Genomic DNA, 24,285 nt, shown 5'->3' with positions numbered 1-24,285 from the left:
TGGTCAGTTTAATTTGCGGGACCCCAGACACTAACCCTGAAAGGGTAGAGGGGACCGTTCCCCCCTTGCCTGTGTGTGTGGACTCCTGACTCCCACGAACCACCTTCTGGGGCTATTGCGAACGAGGACGGCTCTGCCTACAGCGTCTGGGGCCTGGACTTCCTCAGGGCAAACGTCGGCACAAAGCTGCCGTGAAATGCCCCGCAGGCCTGAGAAGTACTCTGGTTCCTGTGTCTGATCCTATGATGCGTGAGCCTGCGATGGCTCCAGTCACCCCGTCCTGTTTGGTTTCTGCGTTTGCAAGAGGACCCACGGAGGGCGGAGAAGTGATGCTCACGCTGGCCCTGACCGGGGCCCCTTCCTCCTGCCCGATGGCTCAACTCTGAGCCCATCTGGGTATCTTTGGTTTCCTAGAATTCCACAAGTGACCCCGCGACCCCAGTTTGGGCGATGGCGCCAAGGCCCTGACCCGGGACCCGAGATCCTCGCTCCACGGAGAAGCTACACTGTGAAGGAGCCAGGCCATCCTGAAACAGCTCCACTTGGCTTCCTCATCAAGTCCCAGGGCTCTGCCCCATCCAGGCCCCTCTGCCTCTGCCCTGTGCCAGGGACGGGGGTGGGGGCTCATGCTCCGCAACACTAGGAATTCCCATCACACTGAGCAGGCACTGAGCTGTTCACAGATGCACTGGAACGGGGCGGGAGGAGGATGGGAAGAGCAGTGCGCCTCTGGGCACAGGGCACTTCACTCACACTCAGCTCGGCTGTCAAAGGCGATGAGATCCTGGGAAACAGGGAAGGGAAGCTGCCCTCTAGTCCGAGCCCCAACTTGGCTTATTTATTTTTTCATATTTATTTATTTGGCTGTGCTGGGTCTTAGTTGCGGCACACGGGATCAACTTCCCTGACCAGGTGGATCAAACCCAGGCCCCCTGCACTGGGAGCTCAGTCTTAGCTCCAGTCTACCAGGTCACCGAGCAAATCCCCTCACCATCACCTTAAGTGAAAATGGCTCATTTGGGACAGCAAGACTCATGTTGAGGTCTGACGGTCTCCAAATACCCCAACCGACACATTCCCTTAGGGTCTTGACCAAACCAACGTCCCTGACCTCACGCCGAGGCGTGGGCCCAACTGACCCCAGCGCCTCAGATCCCACATGTTTCCTGGACTCTCAAAGTCTGTTTGAGCATTTGCTGAAAACATGGGGCAGAAGGAACAGCCAGTTTCCAGGTCCTGCTCCTGCCCAGGGGAAGGCTGGATGTTTCACTCTGAAACACTTTGCTCCAATCTTTTATTGGACACTTTGTAACATAGGAAAACAAATCTGACTCCATATTGGATCTCTTTCACTTTAACATTTGTATTGTATTGTTTTTGCTACAAATTAATCACTAAAAGAATGTTGCCTATGGTCTGAAATCTACAGGCTAACCCAACCAACCACAGTCCCACTCCCATTTTAGTGCAAAAGAAGCCTGATTTCTAACTGGGTTCTTTGGGAAACGAGTCTATACCATTTTCTTGGTCTGCTGGCTTTCTGAATAATGTTGCTATTCTTTGCCCCCAACAACTCAGCCTTTTGACTTATGACCTGTTATGATGAGCAGTACAAGGGATTCCGTAACAACTCCTTAGAGGATCTTACTAACTTCTCTCTCAATTTCCAGTTCTGGAGATTTCAGTTTCAGGCCCTCCCAAGTTCTGGCTCACATAAGGTGAACCAGAAATGCTGGCTGGACCACCGCTGTTCATTCACCATGAAGGAACTGCACTGGAGTTCCACCTCAGGGTAACTGAGGAGCTGGGAGGGGGCTGCATCCAAGTGCAGCCCTGTATACGGCAGCAGTGGAGCTGAGAGCCCGACCTGGGCACAGGGCGGGCATCGTCCAAGAGGGCAGCCCAACTCCCTGCCCCGCTGAAAGAACTCAGCCCCGTCTGCAGGCAGATGCAGAGGCAGCACCTGTAGACGGCTTTATGGAAGTCACGGCCGATGAAGAACTCCTGTGATACTCACTACCCCGAGACGGCGCCCCCGGGACACGCCTGCACCTCAGACACTGAGTCCCAAGCTGTCAGCTGTGCTCCTCACGGGGGAGCCGCCAGCATGGCCTCGCCTGCCCGATGGGGGTCCTTCTTCACCCTCAGGCGGAGACCGTGCCTCGCACACGACTGACACATGCGTTTCTGACAAAACACGAGGCCAAGCAAGTCCACCTGAGTCAGGACTCGGCCAGGACTCTTCTAGACGCTTCTACGCCACCAACCCTGCAGGCAGGCCGCCTCCAACCGCATCACGCAGAGACCACACCCATCCGAGTGCCTGACACTGGATTCAAACCAAATGGCAGCGGGCATCCTCCTTGGATGTCCCCACTTACGTGTCCGGGCTGCCCACTGGGGGTCGTGGGGACGTTGGTGAGGGCAAGGTCTCGGCAGCTCCAGTCGCTGGCCATCCCGAGGCTCTCTGCAGAGAAAGGGGGCTTTGAGTGGCTCCTGGCTGAGACTCTGCTTAAGGGACCCCAAGCTGGGGTTGGGGCGAGTGTGTATCAGCCTCTGACAGGTATAAGCTGACCTGCAAGGGACCCTCATGTCTTCTGGGGTGAATCATGAATGACTCCAAAGTCATGGAGAATTTCAACGGGAAAAGCCACCCTCACCATTAAAATAGAAAAAAAAAAAGTAAAATTGGAATTCGCAACATGCTCGTAAGAGCAGGAACCCACGCTCACAGCTTTAGGAGGAAGCTCCCAGGTGCAGTGAGGAAGGGCTGTGTCTGTGCACCTCCCGAACCCGAGGCTGCTTCCCCTTCAGGTGCTTTGTACAGGCTCATCTGGTCACAGTGACTGCACTCAGGACCTTGGGGCACCCAGAGGCAGGGCCAGGCTGGGCCCCAGGAGGCCCAGAGGCCCCCGACCCTCCCAGCCACCCTCGCCCAAGACCGAGCCCCCACCCGATCCCAGCAAAGGTGGCACGTACTGTCCACGTGTGCGAAGGCGCAGAAAGGGCCCCGGGGGCAGTGCCCGGTCTGGCGCATGTCGTTGCACTTGGTCGACTTATAGATCTAGGAAACAAGGGCGACACAGCACGTAGAGCACCGGGCTGGAGACCCGTGTCCGCGGGAGGCCTGGAGCCGAGCCAGTCATGACGCAGAGCTCAAAGAACCACACCACAACGGGGTCTCCTGAAGATGACGGATGCAGACAGCATGCCTCCCCCCGCCTCAACCCTCCAGCGGCCCAGGGCGCTGCGCCTGCGTGGGCCCATCAACCCCGGGAACCACGTGGGCCCAGGCCACTCCTGTGGCACCTGTCCTCGAAGCCACCCTCCAGGTCAGCTTGGCCACTTGGCGTTTCCTGAAAGATGCACCTGGCTCAGTGCCCGCCACCCAGCAGGTGCCCAAGGAGTGCCTGCTAAGCGGCCATGGCATGTGCCCCGTGAGCAGACTGCGAGTCCCCATCGGGCACCCGTACCTCGGGATGGAACTGCTGCTCCGTGCGTGAGTGGCAGAGCGCACAGCTGTCCCCGCTTGCGCACCTGGACGGCTCGCCCCACTCGTCGCCATGCTTCACACTGGGGCAGGGCGTGGACCTGCGGCAAGGAGGGCTCAGGTGGGCAGATGGCCTCCCCATGCGCCCCTGGAGACCAGGCGCAGCCCTGCGTACTCTGGCCCTTCCTCACCAGGACAAGCATCCAGGGGAGCCCAGAAAGCATCTGGGAGCCTGTTTTCATTTTCCACAAAGTGTGAGTGAGTCTCGGTAAGAGCCCCCAGCGCCCGTGAGACTCAGCCGGGCCTCCTGCAGCATCTGGGCGACCAGGTCCAGCCCCGCACAGCCCACCAGGGACTAACACCCTCTTTCTCCCCACCAGACTGCTTCAACACTGCATCTGAGACCCAGGGCCCAAGACACGAGAACCCTAACAACCCCCTCCATGCTTCAGGTGCTTCCCAGCAGCTTTATTGTATGGGGTTTATTTTAAACTTATCTGTGGGAAATAGGACATATTTTATGATTTTCTACCCTTTTTATATGCAGTAAAATTTACTTCACCTTCTCGAGACGACATCAAGTGACTAATACTCAGAGGTTCTCTGACCCTCAACTCTCGTTAAACCACTCAGAACAGTAACCGTCATAAAAAGATCTCTTTCTATGTGAAGGCCAAGTAAGGCATGCGAGGCAGTGTCAGATGATTGGAGAATGACTTTTGGCTCAAAGAACAAGCTGGACACAGAGCTGGGGACCCACAGGAGGGTCAAGGTGAGGGGCCAGATGCCTGGACACCCCTGGAGGTTCTGCGCCCCCAGCCCCCACCCTGCCCAGTGCTGGGCCCGTGCGGCGGGTTGGCAAACCAGAGGATAAGCCGGGCACCAAGGTGAGGATAGGTGGAGGGAGGAGGAAATGGCCCAGGAAGAGATCAGGACTACCCAGGTGCACGACCCCAGGTGAGACCCAAACCCACAACCTGAGGAAGTCAGGCCCCCAGAGAGGGTGAAGCAGGCTGTGGGCACCAGGACTCCCAGCCTCGCCAGGGCGGGCCCTCGCCAGCAGGCGCCCTTGCCGGAGGACGCACAGGTCACGGGGGGGACAGGGAAACAGAGGAGCCACACCCTGACCACACCTGCCACCATGGGGGCATCTGCTGGGCTGGCATCCCTGGACACCAGGGCCTCCAGGGAGGCTGAAGGGAATGGAGGGGCCGCTGCCTAAAGCAGAGCCTCGAGCCAGACATAAGCCCAGTGGAGGGGCAGCCAGGCCCACACCCGTGACCCAGGGCCCGGGCTCACCTGTACTGGAACCGCCTAGGGTCCCGCCGCCGGTCCCTGCTGTTGTGGAAGTGTGGGCATGCGTAGCCCTGGCGGCACAGGCGCGGCGGCTTGGGGCACTGCTCTGTCTTGTAGCTGCCCAGCACAAAGTTGGTGTCTGCAAGACAGGGGTCCACACGGGGACATGCGCACGCCCGCTCACGGCGGCCACGCTGCCCCAAGCGTCTCTGAGCAGGCGATGAGAAACGCCATGCAGTCTGTCCTATAGTGGAGGCAAAGGGGTGAAGCACAGACAGGCGTGCCACGTGGGTGAGCCCTGAGCGGGCCGGATGCGTGGTCAGCGAGAGCGGCAGACACAGAAGGCACGGCCTGACCCTACTTAAAGGAAGCGTCCAGGACAGGCAAACCTGCGGCAGAGTGTGGCCGGGGCTTCTTCGGGGAGACTGGACAGAGTTTTAGAACCGGATGAAAGTGAAGGACGCACACCACTGAACACACTAGAAACCTCCGAAATACACTTTTAAAAGGCTTGGTTTGACCGGCAGGTGACGCTGTGACAGCCGTCCCCTGGCACCAGGGCCACCGCCTGTGGGGAGGCAGTAGCCACGTGAGAAGCCCCCGAGCGTTCCATAAGGTGGGCCCCAGACCTGCCCTGAGAAATAAAGTCTATTTTCTAAATGGTTCATTTCATGTTATCTCAAAGCAAAAATAAAAACCTACCAAGGGTCATTTATAAGCCGTATCCAATAAAAGGAGATTCTTGAAAATAATACGCATTCCTGAGCAATGCAGGAGACCTGGGTTCAATCCCTGGGTTAGGAAGATCCCCTGGAGAAGGGAATGGCTGCCCACTCCAATATTCTGGCCTGGAGAATTCCATGGACAGTCCATGGGGTCGCAAAGACTCAGACACGACTGAGTGACTTTGACTTTCTTTGGGCTGGTTAATAATTGACCTTCCCTTTATATTTTTACAAACGCCATTGTTTTTAACCAAACTTGCCCAGCGGGGCTGACTGTTGAGGTGTTGCGGGAAAGGCCGGGGCAGTGCTGTGCCGACGCCCAGGACATGCTTCCACGCCCAAGTTTAATGGCCCCACCTCCACCAGGCCAAACTCAGTTCCAAATAACTGATTAAATGACAAGAAACATGAACCGCACAGCAGGGCATGGCGAGGACAAAAGGAGTTTGAGCAGAAAAGATGATTTTGAGAAAATAAAAATTGTATGCTGTTTGTTCACAAGCACTGACTGAAGGTCTCCAACAGACAGAGGTCCTGCACTGCATGGCATGACCCACGAGGAAGTAGGCGGCGTGGCAGCATCTGCGAGTCCCAGGGGCTGGGGACACCCATCGGAGGGTGATGGATGAACAAGCCCCCCAGACCTCTTCAGCAATAAGAAGACACTAGCAAGCCCTGAAGAGACCAGGGGACCCCTGCACACACAGCACCAAGTGCAACGGCTGCGCACTGTGGTCCCCACTGTAGGACAGGACCGTGGGGTGAAAGGTCAGCGGCCGGCAGGGAGGGGGAGGGACTAGCCGCAGAGCAGAGAGGGTCTGAGGGCAGTGACATCCTAACGGGAGGATCCAAGTCTTTACACATCTGCCCAAACCCGGAGGACAACACAAGGCGGGTGAGAAATTGGGTATCAATACGATCATGTATCAATCCTGGTTGTCAACTGGGTATCAATACAATCGTGTATCAATGCTGGTTGTCAACTGTAACAAACGTTACCACATCAATACTAGGTGTTCCTGAAGCACCAACAAAGAACTTCCCTAAGAAAGAAAATCTGCTCCTTAAAAACTCAATCCACAGGGCTGAGAATCACTGGGCCTGGCCCGGCCCACTTTACTTCTTCAAGCTCAGCCTGCCCGACGGTGACGAGGGCACTCACACCCCGACCCGGGCCGCCAGCCGGAGCGCACGGGCGGAGCTGGGGTCTCGGACCAGGGGGGCTGAGGGGCTGCAACACAAAACGGCTGCTCTGCTGAATGACAAGCTCTGAGGTGCCGGCGAGTGGGAGCCGCGGGCGGCCGTTCCTCTGTGGCAGCCTTTCCCCGGGCACGGCTGGACAAGCACACGGACGGTGGCCCGCAAGGCCCGTCCTGAGAAGGCCTGGGCGGCCACCGTTATAAACACATGCCTGGGCCCCGGGCAGCTCAGGGTTCAGCAAGCAGGGGAAAGACCCTTGCAGGGAACTCAGCACTGAAGTGAGGCAGCCTGAAGTGTTGTGTGCGAAGCTTCTGAGGAGACATGCTGGCATAACTTAGGGGTGGTGGGGGCGGTGGGGCCTGTCTCTTAAAACCACACCGCCCGAGAGAAGCATCAAACAGGCGGCCCCATGGCGGCAGAGCCGGGCCAGGGCTGTGAAGCAGGCCCACTAACAGGCAGGGGTTTCTGTCCGAGGTGATGGAATGTTCTAGAACCAAGGTGACGGCTGCACACACTGCAGACATGCCAAATGCCACAAGCTGTGATGCTGAGATGGTTAAAATGGAAGATTTATGTTGTGCCGCTACGTCACTTCAGTCGTGTATGACTCTGTGTGACCCCAGAGACGGCAGCCCACCAGGCTCCGCCGCCCCCGGGATTCTCCAGGCAAGAACACCCGAGTGGGTCGCCACCTCCCTCTCCAATGCATGAAAGTGAAGAGTGAAAGTTAAGTCACCCAGTCGTGTCCAACTCTTCACGACCCCATGGACTGCAGCCCACCAGGCTCCTCTGTCCATGGGATTTCCCAGGCAAGAGTGCTGGAGTGGGGTGTTTATGCTGTGAGTGTTTCACAATTAAAACCGCTCGCTGCCCGTGGCCATCACCTGTGAGGCTGCCGGGGAGCAGGCAGGCTCCGGGACAGGACACTCTGCAGGAGCAGGGGCCGCCATGCAGTCCCGTCCCCAAGCAGCCCGGGGACCAGACCCATGAGCAGGGGTGCTGACGGGGGCCAGCGTGCACGGAGCCTCGGTCTCGAGGTCCACTATGTGGGCACTCTGCAGACGGCAGTGGCCACAGGGTTACCTTGCCACCGGGGGTCCTCGCCCAGGATCTTCTCCATCAGGGCCTGGCTGGCCAGGACCCCGGGCTGCAGGTCAGGGATGCCATCCCCGGCGCCGAGCTGGCCGTTCTGCAGGGCTTCTTGCGCCTGAAGCTCCCTGAAACCAAACAACGCGTGGTCACGGCACTGTGCCCCGTCCGAAGCTTCGGACGGTGAGACGGCCACAGGGCTCTGTCACTTTACGGAGCCACCTAGGCACGTCCATCCCGGGAAGGCCGCCTCAACTCAAACCCCAACAGGCCTGAGAGCTGAGCACCCAAGACGCCCGAGCTCCCCATGCCCAGGTCAGCAGGACAGCAGCGGGTCACTTTCTCCTTAGGAATAAAATCCAGGCCCCGGAAGAGCCCCTGGAGGCAAGCGAAGCCTGAGGCCGGGGGAGCAGAGCGGCTCCTGGCAGGACGGCCACTCACCGGACGTCACACACGGGCGGCCGCAGGTCCAGCGGGCCGTGGGCGAAGGCGCAGTGCAGCCCGTTCTTCACGCAGTGGCCCCGCGCGTCCGTCTCGTGGATGCAGGTGCCCGTCTTGTAGTAGCGCAGGTGGTACTTGCGCTCCGTGTCCCCGGTCGTCCGGTGCAGGTACGGACACCTGGGGGCACAGGACAGTGCGTGTCGGGGCCCACCTGCTCCCCGGCCGGCTGGCTTGCGTCAGCTTTTCCCAGATGCCTGCTCTGGTCGGAGGGTGAACAGCACCAGAGCCCCATCCCTGCCCCAGACCCCTCACATGGCCCTCAGACCCCACGAAGCCCTCGACGACACGTGGGAGGAAAGCACAACACCCAAGCTCCTGGAAAATCACCCTTCGTAATTTTTTTGAATCAAGTGGAAAACAAAGTTCCCATCAGACAAGCGGCTGGCAGCCTCTCCCTCCTCCCATCCAGGTGCTTCCGGGGACCCCTCGGCAGAGGCGGCGCTGGAGGACGCTGTGGGGGACAGGCCGGGGAAAAGCGACTGGGGGAGGACGGGGCAGTGTCCCTGGGGCCACACAAAGACCCAGAGCCTCACATGCCCAGGGAGAGCCACGGGCAGCTCCAGGAGCACCAAGGGTCAGGGTCAAGGCCAAGGTCAAGGGTCCCACGCAGGGAGATGTCAGCAGTGAGATGGCATGGATGGTCCCAGCACAGACATGGCGGGAATGAGCCCACCTCTAGGTCGGTCCCTCCAGACAAAAGCCATGGACACAGAAGGATGGGACAGGAGCCCCTCTGAGCAGCCCCAGGACGGCCCGAGGCCGATGCAGGCCACAGCTGCAGGCCCCCAGGTCTAAGAACACGGCCTCGGCCCCTCCCCGAGACAGCAAGGCAGCACTGTGTGGGAGTTGGAAAAGGCCCACTCCTGCCTCACTGTCAGGCAGGCCGTGGCCCAGGCGCTGGGAGCACCTGTGGGGGTGTGGGGGCTCCCGGGCAGAGCACAGATGGATGGGCAGGACCGAGGGTAAAAGGAAAGCAACCGAGGGGCAAGCAATCCGCATCCCCATCTCAGAAGATGAAGAAACAGAGGCTCCAGGTTAGGGCAGCTCACCGCAGACCTGACCACACCTCGGGCGTGCAGGCCGTGAGCAGGAGGCAAGAGGCAGAGAAGACCCCGTGCCTGGCAAGTCCCGGGGGCCCTGCAGCCACCAGGGAGAAGGTAAATGCTGCGGGCCCCAAAGGGACGCCTCCAGACGTACCCCCGAAGGAGCCAGGGTCTCGAGGAGAAACTTGTGCCCCCACGACTAGAGACACAAGAGCTTAAAGCTGGAGACAAACCAAGTGTCCACCAACTGATGGACAGATGAGCAAGGCGTGGTCCATCCAGACAGCAGAGTGAGTGTGGACGCGGCTGCAACGTTCCGGGAATGCTGGTTCTTGCAACGTTACAGGAACCAAGCCAGACACCAGGGGACACACACTGTGGGGGTCGTTTCACACGAGGGCCCTAAAGCAGTCACTTTCACAGCAACAGGAAGGAGAGAGTGGGGCCCGGGGAGGGGCAGGGGGAAAGGGTGTGTAAGAGGGCGGAGCTTCTGTCTGGGAGAAAGAATCTGGAAACAGACGGTTGCACAACATTTTGAATGTAATTAACGATGCTGAATTGCACATTTAAAAATATTTAAAATGGCAAACTTTAGGGATGTTATCACAACTTAAAGTCCACTGGAGACAGAAGCAAGAGCTGCTCTCCACATCTGTAGTGAAATACCACTTACAGGGACACGAGTCACAGATCACACCTGGCTGGCTTGCGGCATTTCACCTGAGTGGCAGCATCCAGATAAGAGGATGGAACATAGCCAGCCCGAGGGCCCCCGCACATGGACACGGGGGTCGGGGGAAGGGATGGACTGCACCCTCTTGCCTGCGGGCAGGAACTGAAAGTGAGGCAATGCCTCCAATTACCTCCGCACAACACTTCCGGGCAATCCCAGCGGCCGGAGCCCGTCCTCGTGAGATAAAGGAAAAGAGGAAAGTGGAGAAAGCGGGTTACAGGTCAAGTTGGTCCCCACTTTACAAAAAAGAGAAGAAAAAACTTGACTATTACTGTCTCGCACACAGATAAGGGAAAGGAAACACTCCGCGTGCTGACTGTGCTCCACATGCCGAACACGAGCTGTTTCCTCCATGTTCCCAGCGACAAGCTCCAAGGACCAGTTCTCAGGGAGTGTGAGTGGAATGCTCAGACGTCTCCTTAGCAGTTTTACTGTGTTAGCTGCCGGTGCAGCCTGCTTTAAAATCCCTCCCTCAGAGCTGCATCTCACATCTCAAGCTCCTCCTGGCACTCCTGCGCATCTCTGCACGACTCAGTCCCTGGGATCTCAGAAAGGAGAACTGTCGGGGAGCAGCCTCTGCCACACCAGGGAGCCTGTTCTAGAACAAGGACCCCCTACTTTTTGCATTAATATACAGACTAATATCACTAACAGATAAAGAATGTAGAATCAGGGACCAGAAGGTCACAGGACGACAGCTAGAGAAACAAACCAGGAACTTAGCTCAATGAAAATGCAAAGGGTCTGGAGCACTGAGAGGCATTCGCCTTGCTTCTGATGAGAGAAACTCACCTGGAGGCCCGTCTGTTCCGGACAGAACCCGGGGCGCAGGGCGACAGCCAAGTGACACTGTTGCCGGCCAGTGACAGGCACCCAGAGGACACGTGCCCTTACCCTCTGTCCCATAACCGTCACAGACAGACTAGCAAACAGAGACAGAAAGATGTGCTGTTTGTAACCGCCAAAGGTTGGAGACAACCGAGTTGTGGGATAATCACCAAGGGAGGTCCGCAGAGGCAGAGGAGCGAGCGGGTGGTTTGTATGAGCGGGTGGTCTGCGTGGAGGGCTTCAGGAGGGGTGCCAGGAGGCACCGGAGGTAAAAGCACCAAGAAAAGGAAGCACTGCGCCCTACAGTTTACCTCGGAGGGTGGGGGAGGGGCATGAATACAGACACACCATCTGCTTCCATCAGAAATCATGGAAGGAAGGGCTGTTTCGCGGGGACGTAGTTTCGGTTTGAAGATGGAGAAGTTTTGGAGGTGGATGGTGGTGATGGCTGCACGGCACCACGAATGAACTCAACACCATTACACTGTACACGTAAAAGAGCCAAGCTGACAAATTTAATGTTATGTTTCGCCTCAATAAAAGATAAAATGACTTAAACAGGAAAACAGCCATTCTGCAAAAACAGTTCCAATCTTCAGAAACACTCACTCATCTACTGTACGTTTAAAGGAAGATAATTCCAGAGTCTGGGGAGGGAGCCAGCACACCAGAGCCGAGGCAGCATCTGCAGGTCTGTCTATAAAACCAAGTCTGCAGAACAGCCCGAGCAGGACCACAGGACCTCGAGCACCACCAACGGGCTGACACAGGCTGTGGCAGAAACTGCGGGAACCTCCCGGACCCAGGGAGGGAATGTGGTGGTGCCACACCCCTCCCATTTCCTAGCGGTCCCTCAGGTCTGCTCTTAGCATCATTTTGTTTCTTTGCCAGTACCATCTCCACGGCAACCAGAACCTGGCCAAGGTCCCCCTCTCCCTAGCACTGAGCACCGAACAGGCACTATTATTTCACTAGGGGCATGTCACCTCTGCCTGCAAGCATGAGCTGAGATTAAGATATTGAAGAACATTTAATGAAAAGAAAATGGCTTCACCTAAGAACATCTAAGGGGCCTCCCTGGTGGCTCAGATAGTAAAGAATCTGCCTATAATGCAGGAGACCTGGGTTCAACCGCTGGGCTGGGAAGATCCCCAGGAGAAGGAAATGGCAACCCACCCCAGTATTCTTGCCTGGAGAATCCCATGGACAGAGGAGCCTGGCAGGCTACAGTCCATGGGGTCGTAAAGAGTTGGACACGACTGAACGACTAATAGACACTATGCTAAGTCACTTCAGTCGCGTCCGACTCTGTGAGACCCCATAGACGGCAGCCCACCAGGCTCCCCCATCCCTGGGATTCTCCAGGCAAGAACACTGGAGTGGGTTGCCATTTCCTTCTCCAATGCGTGAAAGTGAAAAGTGCAAGTGAAGTCGCTCAGTCGTGTCCGACTCTTAGCGACCCCATGGACTGCAGCCTACCAGGCTCCTCCTTCCATGGGATTTTCCAAGCAAGAGTACTGGAGTGGGGTGCCATTGCCTAAGAACATCTAAGAGACAAAAGGCCCTCACCTCAGCTCAATACGGCAGGCAGGTGCTTCCTCGAAGCAGGAGTTCAGTCATCCAACCCCCAGGCCACTGACAGCCTGGCAGCACGTGTAACATGACTCAGTCCCACAGCCCACCAAATTCAGGGCGGTGTCCATAGCTGACAAGCCCATCCAACCAGTGACCCACTCCATGTAATTAACACAGGGCTCCGTGGACGCCGTGGTGCAGCAGCACACGTCAAACACAGGTCTGCCTCGAAGCTCTGGAGCCGCTAGAGCCAGGAGGGAGGGGTAGAGAGGAACACAGCTCCAGCAGTTCCCTCCTGCAACTCACCCAAGCAATGGTGGACACACAGACCCAGTGCCACTCTGCGTTAACACCAGTTAGCAAGCCAGGCTGGAGCGCATCAGAACCATCTGGACAGTCTGGGCTGACACTGGTGGGAACTGTGGGTCTAAACTGAGGGCAAGTCCTCAGGTGACGGTGCGGCTGCTGGGCTGGGGCCGCACTGGGAGGACCACTGGGCTCAGAGGGACACTCAAGTACAATGTGATTCTCTCCTGGTCCTCAAGGAGCAGGAATAGAAAGTGAGTGGCAGCAGAAAAATGGGAAAAGGAAGACCTGTGGGCCACACCAGCTGGGGGTAGGGGAGTAGGGGGATGAAGAAAAGGGGGGGTCTTGTGGGGAGAAGCTTGAGAGTCTCCTCTCCAACACTAGGGGTGGGGGGCTGCCAGCTAACCCCATGCTGACACACCTGTCCTCTGCACCCCCAGCTCTGGCTTCCAAGGGCTTCCCTGGACTCTTGAGCCAGGCTAGTCACCCTTCATTAATCCCTAACGTGGACCATCAGCCCAGCAATGTCCACCGCCCTCCTCTGCACCTCCCAGCTGCCATCCTCTCCAGGGATCCTGTCCCTGCAGTGGCCATCTCCCCACTCACCCCCAAGGAGCACCAGAGCTCTCGCCTTCTCACAGCCCCCTTTTACTCACTGCAGGACAAACTGAAGTGCTAACATCACTCTCACTTTCTTCTAGCTCTTCTACCTACTGGTCTCTCACAGATCCAACTCAGTCACCTGATTGTAATGTCCTTAAGTTGGTCAGCTTGTAAGCCTGTGTCTTCCTCGAGACTGTTAAGTAGCCCCTGACTCCTAAATAGGGCTTCCCAGGTAGCTCAGTGGTAAAAAATCTGCCTGCAATGCAGGAGACACAGGTTTGATCCCTGGATGGGGAAGATTCTCTGAAGGAGGAAATGGCACACTACTCCAGTATTCCTGCCTGGAGAACCCTGTAGACAGAGGAGCCTGGCGGGCTACAGTCCACAGGGTCGTACAGAGTCAGACGTGACTGAGCATGCACAACTTCTAAATATTCTGCTCTCATGTTCCCAGCCTGCCCTTGGCTTTCACCTCACCCCCAAAAGCCCAAGCAGAGTTTACTCATAAGGTCGGTTTAACACCAAGAGTTTATAACCCTCCTGCAATGAACAGACTTTCACTAAGCCTTGGGTCCCAGGACACCCGACTCTTTAAACATGGCAAGAGCATCTCTCAGCAGAGAGGCCAGACTAAGGACCCGTATGGCACAACAGGCACACCAAGCCTTGGACATGTAGAAAAGTTTCTGTAGGTCAGCAAGCTCCCACGGTGCCCAGATTCACAGGTGGAAGGTCCCCAAATCACACATCATCGCTGAGGCAATGGGGCCATGTTACCAGATGCCCCCGGTGCAGTGGGGAGAGGACAGGGCCTGCCTGCAGTGGGGAGAGGACAGGGCCTGCCGGTGGAGCCACGGCAGGGAGCCCTACAGGTAGGCAGGAAGGCCTCTAGAGGACCTGGAAACTTACAGCACAGGATGGGGGGGCAGGCCCACTTCTTACCAAACCCAAGAAAACATCTATTAGACGTGGGGCCTGGAAGGCCACCCACGGGCGGCCTGCCTTTGGCAGAAGGAGGGTTATCAGCAAAGAGGGAGGCAACTTTGTACCGGGCAGAGTTGGGGGCTGCTTGTATTGTTTGCCAATGAAAACATTTCCGGGAGGGGCCCCTCGGAGTCCTGGAAGGGCCTTCGCTTTGAACCGACCTCTGTAGACGCTCCTGACACCTTTTACCAGCACAGGAGGGATACAAGGTCTCCGGGGAGCGGAAGCAAGACCCGCGAGTAGGACCAGCTGGGGGCCCGGGGCCGCTCTCGGACAGCTCTCAGCGGGCGGCTGATCTGGAGAGACCTCCAGCCACGCAGCGCTCCGGCCCGCGCCGCTTTCTTCGAAGAGCCAGCTTAGGGAATACCTGAGATGGATCCGCACGGGGAGTGAGGGAACACGCACCCGGGGCTGCGGGCCTGACCCCGCGGCCAGAGGCAGCGCTGGGCCGACTCGGAGTGAGCGTGGCCCCAGCCGCAGGGAGGCCAGTTCCCACGGGGGCGGGGCGGGGCCACGTGACCCCGCGGCCAGACGCGGCCCGCCGGGGAAGGGGCGTGGCCGCCGGAACAAAGGGCGCCGTGGGGGGGGGGGGGCGGGCCCACAGGGTGTTCCCCTGGGGGCGGGGCGAAGCGGGGGCGGGGCCAGGGAGGAGGTGTGAGAGAGGAGGGTGACTGCCGCTGGGGAAAAGGGGTGACTGCGGGGTGGGGGGTGTGCCCGTGGGGGAGAGGGGATGGGGGGCTACCCAGAGACAGCTGGAGTTCTCACTGGTGGTGGTGAGGGCGCCCCAGGAGAAGGGGCGACAGCAAGAGGGGAGAATGACCACCTGCCTAGCACAGGAGCTGACATCAGGGATGCCAGCCTTCTTGGGGGTCCCCGCTCCTGCCTGTGGCTCAGCCCCACGGCTCCATCAGACTGGCAGAACCGCCTTGGACGCACAAGTCACCTGAGCTGACTGAAGGGTCTTTGCTCTCTGATACATATTCATGATTTACAGTAATAGGTTGGTCCTATAAAAGCCCAAAATAGACATTTCAAGAAGCAATGAACTGAAATAAAAGGAAGGAGGCTATTTCCCTGCTCTGAAGGGTAGAGTCTATTTACAGATCCCATGGCAACCCTGCATGAGCCAGAATATGTAATTCAACAGGACAGACTCCAGGAAAGTCCATCTCAGGCCGAATGAGTAGTGATTACTAACGAGAGACTCTCAGGGGAGACGTCTGGCCTGTCAGACACTTCCTGTGGGGCTAAAGCAAGTCATCTCACTTGCTCAATAAAAGTCACAAAGGAAATCTTTAAGAAGACACACATGTACTTTCACACTATGTGTACATGTTCACAGGATACACCCCAAACAGTGTCAGACACCCATTTTAATCCCACTCTTCTCAGTGATGACTTGCATGCTATTCAGGCTGCAAGTGTTTCCACCCCCACCTCCCCCACCCCCCGGCCATGCTGCCCCACTTGTGAGATCTTAGTTCCTCCACCAGGGACTGAACCTAGGCCCTTGGCACTGGAAGTGTGTACTCCTTACACTGGATCACCAGGGGATTCCCCATGTTAACATTTTTATAATAAACTGCAATACTATTTAATTAATGTTTAAACCCAGCTTAAAAGGACCATCACCAGGTAGGTGTTCACCGCAGTACTCTTCATCCCATAGGAACTGGACCCTACCCTGAAGCCCAGCAATGGGTCTGAATCAATACCAGGCCCTTCAGACTCTGGAACCCAAAACAGCCACTAAAATACGCTTTCTTTTCATCATCCATGAATACTGCCAATCAGTCTCCCATCCTGGACTCTGGAATGGGGTCACACACGCTAGGTGACTGGGTCTTTGCAGCAGGGTCTCATCAGTGGCCCCCTGAGGGCGACTCAAGGCTTACATTCAGGAGAGGTGACTGACATGGCCACGGGAAATGAGGAGTCAGGGGCTAAGCCTTAGCTAGGCAAAAACATCTCTCTTCCAAACACCCATTTGCAGCAAACAGCAGCTCAAGATGCAATTAAATAATGCACTTTTAAGACCTCACAGAATATAATACCATCTTAACCAAAATGAAGTCAGTTACATTATTTCCACAGGCTACAGGCTGCCTTAACAACCTTATTTGACTATCTGGTGTTCAATTAAAAACCTCTCAGGAAGTAGAGCTTTTAAGATGATCGCCAAAGATCAAAAGTTTACTCCCTGGACCTAAGCATTTTTTAAATGAAAAACAGGGGACTTCCCTAATGGTCCAGTGATTAAGACTTCCCCGTCAAACACAGGGGGTGTGGGTATGATCACACATGCCCCAGGGCCCAGGAACCAAAGCATAAAGCAGAAACAACACTGCACTAGATTCAAGAAAGACTTTAAAGTGTTTATCGATTAGCATTAGTCGCTCAGTCGTGTCTGATTCTCTGACACCATGGACTGTCAGAGCCTGCTAGGCTCCTCCGTCCATAGGATTTTCCAGGCAAGAGTACTGGAGTGGGTTGCCATTCCCTTCTCCAGGGGATCTTCCTGACCCAGGGATTGAACCTGGGTCTCCCACATTGCAGACTCTTTAATATCTGAGCCACCAGGGAATCCCCTGAGAAACCAAAAAGACCTCCCCCAAATCAGACTTGGATCTGACAGAAGCTGAACCCTAGACGTTTTTTCCAAGAGGCCCTGGGGCACAGCGCCGCCACCTCACCTCCAGGAGGGACTGGGGAGGCCCTTTCTCCTGACACAGCCCACAGGAAAAAAGCAAGACCTCCTGCTACAGATCTCTGCTGGTTTCATGAAAGTACAATCTAACTTGTACTTTCCTTGTTTTCGTATTCTACATACTTCAAAATGAAGACATCTGTTCATAACACCATTAGGAAACTTGTAAAAAAAAAAAAAAAAGCAACCAAAACAAAACATGGATTTCTTAAACTTTAAAAGTGCTATACAAGTGACAGTCTGCAAATAACCTTCCTGTCAATTCTTTAAAATTTAAACATATAAACAGCAAGCAAGAAGCCATTCTGGATACCTGTGCACAATGTGAGCAAACCTTCTAACAAGCTCTCTGACCAGAAAGCAAGAGACGACTACAAAATGATCCTAAACTCAAAAGCTGTACCTCGTGAGGGTTGGCTCTAATGCAGGGAGTTCAGAGAACTGGGCCGTGATCAAAGCAGGAAGCGCAGCAAAGTCGGTTTGCACCCTGCAAGGGCTATCCCCCAGCCGCACGCGGTCCTTCCCGCACTGGCTGACACATCTCCCCACCAAGACCAGCGGTCACGGGGAAAGTTCAAAGCGGAGACGGGGCCTTCCCGCGCGAGGGGCCGGGAAACCCGCGTCCGCACCCGCCGGGTGTGGGCCGCGCCGCCCGGCAGCCGCACGCACTCACTCGTCGCCGTCCGGGCACACGCCGCTGGCCTCGTCGTACTTGGAGCAGTACACGTCCGGGCTGTAGTTGAAAGTGCCGTCGCGCCTGCGGAGCGGTCTGCGCCGACGCTGATTTAGGAAATGCCAATGGAAACAGGTAAATGGCCTGTGCTGGGTGCACTTGTGCTGCACAAACAGGGAGCACTGCTCTGTCCTAAACTCCTTTAGATACCTAAAAAGACAAACAGCGTTGGGGTCGCTTCCGCTGCCGCCGCCGCCGCCGGCGGGCGGCCCGAGGACTCCTGGGCAGGGGTCGGACCCCGTGCGCCCGAAGGCCCCGACCCCAGGCGCAATCCCCCACTCTGCCGTCCCCCCGCCCCGCTCCCCCGGCCCAGGCGCATTTCTCGGACCCCAGAGACGATGCCACATCCCAGACCCCAGGCGCAGTCCCCAGCTCCAATCCCAGGCACAGCCCCCCGCCCCAGGCGAAGCCCCCCATCCCCAACCTCAGGCGCAGCTACCCATCCCAGACCGCAGGTGTGATCCCCAATCTCATGGGCGACCTCTCACTCCAAGTTCAGACCCCTCCCCACCTCCCTTCCCTCTCCCCTTGCCCCGCCTCCCTCTCTGCTCATCCGTCTCCCTCCACTCCCCTCCACCGCCGCCCTGAAAGCCCACGCGCGTTCCTCGGATCCCAGGAATGATTCGTCAATCCCAGACACGGTCCCCGACCCCAGGCACGACCCTGCAGAATCCAGACGCGGATTGGCCCAGGGCGCAGCTGGCCCATCTCGGAGCTCAGGCGTGACACCCACTCCGATTCCAGACGGTCCCAGGCGGCCGCTCCCCCAGAGCCCAGGAGAATCTCCTGGATCTCAGGCGCGTTCCCTCAGACCCCGCGCGCAGTCCCCTCATACGGAACATAGACATGACCTCCGGGACTGCAGGCGCGCCCCGGCCCCCGAGTCCCGGTACCAGCCCCGAGCCAAGGAGGCAGCCGGAGTCCAGATGGCCGCCCTTCCCTCGAGCCCAGGCGCGGTCCCCCATCCCCGACCACAGGCGCATTCTCGGCGGCCCCGACCCACGACCCCAGGCGCTGTTCTCCGGTCCCCAACCCAGGTGCGGGGACCCCCGACCCCGTCCCCCAGCCCCCAAGCCCAGGTGCCACTCCAGAACCTGGGCGCCGCCTCCTGAGCTCGGGCGGCGGCAGCCGAGTAGGATGGCGGTCCACCCTCCAGAGCCCAGGCACCGCGCGGAGGCTGGGGGGCCAGCTGGCTAGGGGCCGGCAGGTGAGAGGCGGGGGCCGAGGGAGCCGGGAGAGGGGCGGCGCGGGGCCCCAGGCCGCACCCGGCGGCAGCTCCCAGGCCCAGGGGCGCGGGGGCGCGGGCGCGCGGGCCCGAGGAGCGCAGGGCCGCCCCCTGCCCCGCCCCCGCTCCTGCCGCGGCCAGCCGGGGCACTGACCTGTAGTGGGTCGGCTTCTCCGTCTGCGGGGGGGACCCGCTCAGCGCCGCCGCCGCCGCTTTCGAAACCGACGGCATTTTCAGTCAAAACAATGCAGCGCGCATGCGCCGCGCGTGCCCGCCCCCGCCTCTCCGGATCTCCCCCCGCGTCGAGCCCACCCGCGCCCCCCGCCCGGCCGGCCACGCCCTCCCGCCACGCCACACCCGCGCGCCACGCCCCCATCCGGCGCCCGGCGCGGAGCTGTCGGCCCTGGGCGCCTCCGGTCACCCTGCGCCCAGAGGGGACGCGCAAGCACCCCGGACCCCGCCACGCCCCGAGCCCGCAGTCCCGGCCGGTCGCCCCCACCCACTCCCGCGGGGTCCCCGAAGTCCACGTTCACGGCCCATCCCGCACCCGCTCAGTCCGCGGCCCCGCTGCAGCCTTCACCCCAGCAGGGCTGCCCACGCGCTCCGCAAGCCGGACAGCGCCCTGCGCAACTCCAAGCTCCGAGACAGAGGACAGGTCCCGAGTAAAGACAGCACGGCCCGGCTGTCACACGCGCCTTCACTCATTCTGTGACCCCGGGGGGATGCTGAGACCGCGAAGAGTGGCTCCAGTTGCTTAGGGCTCGGTGTGGGAGACAAGGGAGCAGAAAGAGGCCTGACTGCTCACTGGTACCCGGGTTCTTTTAGGCGTACGAATAGGTCCTAAAATTAGAATGTGGTAGTGGTTGCTCCCTGCGAACGTACTAAAAATTTTCACTTGTTTACTTTAAATGGGTAAATATGAACTGCATATCAATAGAGCTGATTTTTTAGAATCCAAAGGCGCGAAGTCAAGAAGGAGACCAGACACACACCCTTCGCCAAAAGGGTGGGAGGGGAAGCAGAGAGGGCGGGAACTCCGGGGCAGGCAGCATCCGCCCCCCACCCTCGCCCCCGGCCCCTCCTCAAGACTCACTCGGAGGTCCAACACAGTGGTCCCTGAAGGAAGAAGCACGGTGTGCATTTGAGGAAGCAGAACCCAGGCCCAGAGTGCATTATTTTGTAAATACGTAGCATAAGAGACATTCTTTTTTTTTGTTTTTTGCAGGGCTGGGTGGCTTGTGGGATTTTAGTTCACCGACCAGGAATTTAACCGAGCCCTCAGGGCAGTGAGATTGCAGAGTCCTAACCACTGGGCTTCCAGGGAATTCCCAAGACAAGTTAAATGTTCAACCTCGCCAGTAATTTTTTTTAATGCAAATTAAACAAAGAAGGGGGCTTCCCAAGGCAGTGCTATTCCTAAAGAACCTGACTGCCAATGCAGGAGACAAGGGTTCGATCCCTGGGTGAGGAAGATCCCCTGAAGGAGGAAATGGCAACCCACTCCAGTCTTCTTGTCTGGAGAATCCCCATGGACAGAAGGGCCTGGTGGGCCATAGTCCATAGGGTCGAAAAGAGCCGGACACGACTGAAGCGACAGAATGCACAAGAGCTCTTGGAACAGGCACTTTGGTGTTATTCTGAACAGAAAATCAACAACACTCTAACCTGCGGCAAGAATACCCTTGAAGGAAGTGTGGCTAGAAGGAAGGGGTATGGATCTTTATGGAAAGCTAATTTGTTCCATTTCTAGAGACTCCAACCTAAAAAAGAATGAGATTCAGACAAAGATGTACAAAGATATTAGAGTTATTTGGCATAAACTTAAGAGCACCTCGCAGAGAATAAAAATGCTTTCTGAGAATTGTTAACAAGAAAAATGCCCCTCCTCAAGTGACAAGACAAAGCAAGATATAGCAGTTCCATACATTAGTTGCCAAGAATATAAGTTCCTGTTGTTTTTTCAAATACAAGTAACACATCGAATAGTATCAACTATCATTGGTGGTGGGATGAATGACTACCTTCTTTATATGTTCACATTGCCTAAAAGATATACTACTTCTACAAACTGTACATTGAAACCTGGAAATTAAAATAGCAAAAAATGAACAACATGACATTTTTTAAGGAAATCAAGCAGGAGAATGAAACAGGGTCCGTGAATTCTTTGGAAGACAAAACAGATCTTGAAGACTTGCCAGGATGTAGGAAATGAGAAAGATGCCTAGGATAATTCCAAGGTCCCAAGCTGGGAAGGATATAAAGAAACAGGTTTGGGAGAGCTGAACTCTGTTTCCAACCTAAGGAGTTTGAAGCACCTGTGAAGTCCAGTGGAGAGGCACAGAGAGCTGTGTGCGCCTGCTCAGTCATGTCCAACTGTTTGCGACCCCGTGGACTGTTGCCCACCAGGCTCCTCTGTCCATGGGATTCTCCAGGCAAGAATACTGGAGTGGGTTGCCATTCCTTCTCCAGGGGATCTTCCGACCCAGAGATAGAACCCTTGTCTCCTGCAGATTCTTTACCACTGAGCCACCAGGGAAGCCCACATACATTGAGCTTAAAAAAGGGCTCAAGATAAAGAAATTTGGGCATCTTTAAAACGATGCCTCCTTTTCCTCCTCACTCAAGAGGCACCTTCCTTGAAGAGAATTGGGATAGGCTGTAAAGACTGTCGTTTTTTTGACTTTTGAAGAATGTTCTTAAAAGGCTGGGATAGTACCCAGACACACACAAAAAATAGCACAGCTGCTTAGAAGATATGAGATCATCGACCTCAGTAACTTTTCCTGGGATTAAAAAAAAAATTGTCTCTATCTTCTGCCCCAAAAGCTTTGAAAGCAGTTATCTCTAGGTGGTAGGACTCGAGTGTTTCCAATTCTCTTCTTTCTGCTTACCACACTGTCTAACTTTTCCAAATATAGCTTATTGCTTTGATCATATGAAAGTTAATTTTAATGAAAACAAAATTTCTTCTTGTTAGTTCTTCTTTCTTGCAGGAGCTAGTGAGAGTAAAGCCAGGATTCAGGTTTGAATGACTGCTGCTCAAAAAAAATGGTTCACAACCAAAAAGGTCACAATCACTCCAGGCCAGAGAAAGAACATCTTAATTCTCTGCTACTAGTGGAACTGAGGATGTAGCCTGAGCTATGATTAGGCCAATCTTTTCAAATCTTGGTCTCTCCATCTTTAAAAAAATGAATATACTTGACTCAGTTGCCCCTCCCTAACAAGCATAATTTACCAAGGTGGGCCAGCCACTTAGAGCACTTCTGCAGGTGTCTTGCAAGAAGCCAGTACACTGCAATAGAGTCAGTGGTCTTCAATCCGAGTGAGAGAAATTTCCAGTTAACTTTGGCACCAAAAAAGTCAAGATAAAATGTTCTACTAAAATGGTAAGTAAGTAAAATCATCCCTTTACGCGTCCTGCATTTAATCCAGAATTAAGCACGTTTCCTACTAAGCAGTACTTTGAGAAACATAATCATTTACATATCCAAAATACTGTAAGCTGTCAATAAAAATATTTACCAATTTTACTCTACTCAGAAAGTTATTGCCTTGCTAAAAATAAAAATGTACAGAGAGCTGAGAAAGCTCATTATTTCTGGTATTGTTTGATCATATTCCATCAGTTACATTTAGGTTTCTTTCCTCAGCTCCTATTCTGGGGTGGCGGCGCGGCGGGTGGTGGGGGGGTGGGGGCGGAACTAAAGGAATTGAAATGACTAGAAGGCTCCCTTTCCTAAAATGAAGTGCTAAAAAAAAATTGGCTTAACTTCACATTACCAACTTAAAATTTTATTGTTAAACATCAATTTATACACATCACAGTACACTGTAAAATAAAGTGTTTAACTCTTCTGTCAGTCACTCTGTCTCAGAAAGTGGATCACACCGGACTACAGGTGTCACTACGTTGCTTTGTAAACATGATAATGTACAAAGACACCACAAATCCAATAGCACATGCTGCGACCAAAACCTTTTCCGTGGATCTGAGAAAGCTTTCCGACATATTCGATGGGAAACGAGCATCAGACAAGGAGCCGGTTCCAATCTGCTAACATCCTGTGTCGCCTTCAAGGGGTCAGCTTAGCCAGGTCGGTCATTCAAGTCCCTCAGTCTCAGGACGCAAGTAATAACGGGGACAGAAACGGTCAAACGCGACGCCAAAGCCTAAGGGCTGAGGTCTGTTGCTTCGTTCCTGGCACCCCATTAAGTCCTCGTCCCGTGGGCCACCGGAGCTCCAGGCTTTTCAGAAGCGTCGCTGGGCTCCGGTACCTCTTCCAGCAACATCCGTCTCAACCACTGGTCCGCGCTGGTCTCCCGCCTCAAGAAGCACCAAATGACCAGAGCCATGAGGGAGAAGCTTAAGGGCAGCACCACCCACCAGGGTCGCTGCTGCCCGGTTCCCAGGGACTGCTTCACTGTCCAGCGGGGCGGCGCGGCTCTGCTGGAGGAAAACCGAAGGGGGAGGTGAGGATCATCCTCTTCGTCGCCCTCGGCCGCGAGCTGGGCTCGAGCCCGGCCGCTGGGTGGCGGAGGCGGGCTTCGGGAAGCCCAGCGCACGAGCCTCAGCGCCCGGAGCGCCCTGGAAGAGAGAAAGCAGTGAGCGCGCGCGCCCGCCCCTTCCGCCCGAGGTCCCGCCGAGACCCCGCGCAGCTCACCCGGCCGCCGGCGCGGACAAAACGCCGCTCATCGCGACCCCAGCTCCGCGCTCGGCGCCGCAGTCCTGTCACTTCCGTCGCGCGAAGTCGGAAGTTCCGTGCTGTTCCGGGCCTCCGCGCACGACTACAGAACGTGAGTCCCCGCTCGCGCAGCGGAAATGACTCACGTCCTCCTGCAACCTCTTCCGTAGCAGGCCCGCCCCTGGTCGGCCGCGCGGGCATGCCGGGAAATGTAGTTCGCGGCCGGCCCGAGACGGTGCTAGCTTTCCTCTCCCTGGGCTTGCGCCCCAGGCCTGAGGCCTGTCGGCCGGGACGGGGCGTTAGCATGGTCCTCCGACGAGCTCGCCTCAGCGCGGGTCCCCCGATAACGGCCCACACTACGCACCCCTCCCGCCGTGCCGGCGCAGCCCGGACGCCTCTTCCCCCGTCCTTGCGCCGCTGTCTTGCTCTCTTCGTGGGACTTCAGCTATGTCCCGTCGACTAGTGTCCCCGGCCCCGGGGCCGCGGGCCCGCACCCAGCCCTTGCGCTCTGCGGGCTCCGAGCTGCGCAGCGGTCGCCGCATATACACCATCCGACCTG

The 24,285-nt window shown here is 56.5% G+C and overlaps 2 protein-coding genes across 5 annotated transcripts in view; both read right to left on the bottom strand.

Annotated features, from left to right (window-relative positions):
• Window positions 1-19,374, bottom strand: part of UNKL (unk like zinc finger) — a 32,892-nt gene extending 13,518 nt beyond the window's left edge. The window contains exons 1-8 of one of the 4 annotated variants that reach the window (XM_027527844.1): window positions 19,193-19,374; window positions 17,754-17,860; window positions 8,242-8,418; window positions 7,795-7,928; window positions 4,790-4,925; window positions 3,474-3,591; window positions 2,980-3,064; window positions 2,382-2,467 (exon numbers count right to left, since the gene is read on the bottom strand). In XM_027527844.1, the coding sequence (XP_027383645.1) occupies window positions 2,382-2,467; window positions 2,980-3,064; window positions 3,474-3,591; window positions 4,790-4,925; window positions 7,795-7,831 (462 nt within the window). In that variant the 5' untranslated portion in view covers window positions 7,832-7,928; window positions 8,242-8,418; window positions 17,754-17,860; window positions 19,193-19,374. Of the gene's footprint in view, window positions 1-2,381; window positions 2,468-2,979; window positions 3,065-3,473; window positions 3,592-4,789; window positions 4,926-7,794; window positions 7,929-8,241; window positions 8,419-14,740; window positions 14,820-17,753; window positions 17,964-19,192 lie in introns of those variants that run through there. The other 3 variants (XM_027527841.1, XM_027527842.1, XM_027527845.1) reach the window with 3 other exon arrangements.
• A 3,440-nt stretch (window positions 19,375-22,814) lies between these two features.
• On the bottom strand, window positions 22,815-23,870 carry C25H16orf91 (chromosome 25 C16orf91 homolog). Its single transcript, XM_027527580.1, has 2 exons — window positions 23,706-23,870; window positions 22,815-23,629 (listed from the first exon to the last, which is right to left on the bottom strand). The coding sequence occupies exons 1-2, from the start codon at window positions 23,735-23,737 to the stop codon at window positions 23,254-23,256; spliced, it is 408 nt and encodes a 135-aa protein (XP_027383381.1). The 5' UTR covers window positions 23,738-23,870; the 3' UTR covers window positions 22,815-23,253.
• Between the last annotated feature and the right edge of the window lie 415 nt (window positions 23,871-24,285).

This window comes from Bos indicus x Bos taurus, chromosome 25, assembly GCF_003369695.1.
Source record: "Bos indicus x Bos taurus breed Angus x Brahman F1 hybrid chromosome 25, Bos_hybrid_MaternalHap_v2.0, whole genome shotgun sequence".
Classification (NCBI taxonomy): Eukaryota; Metazoa; Chordata; class Mammalia; order Artiodactyla; family Bovidae; genus Bos; species Bos indicus x Bos taurus.
This window is presented reverse-complemented; position numbering and strand designations above follow the sequence as displayed.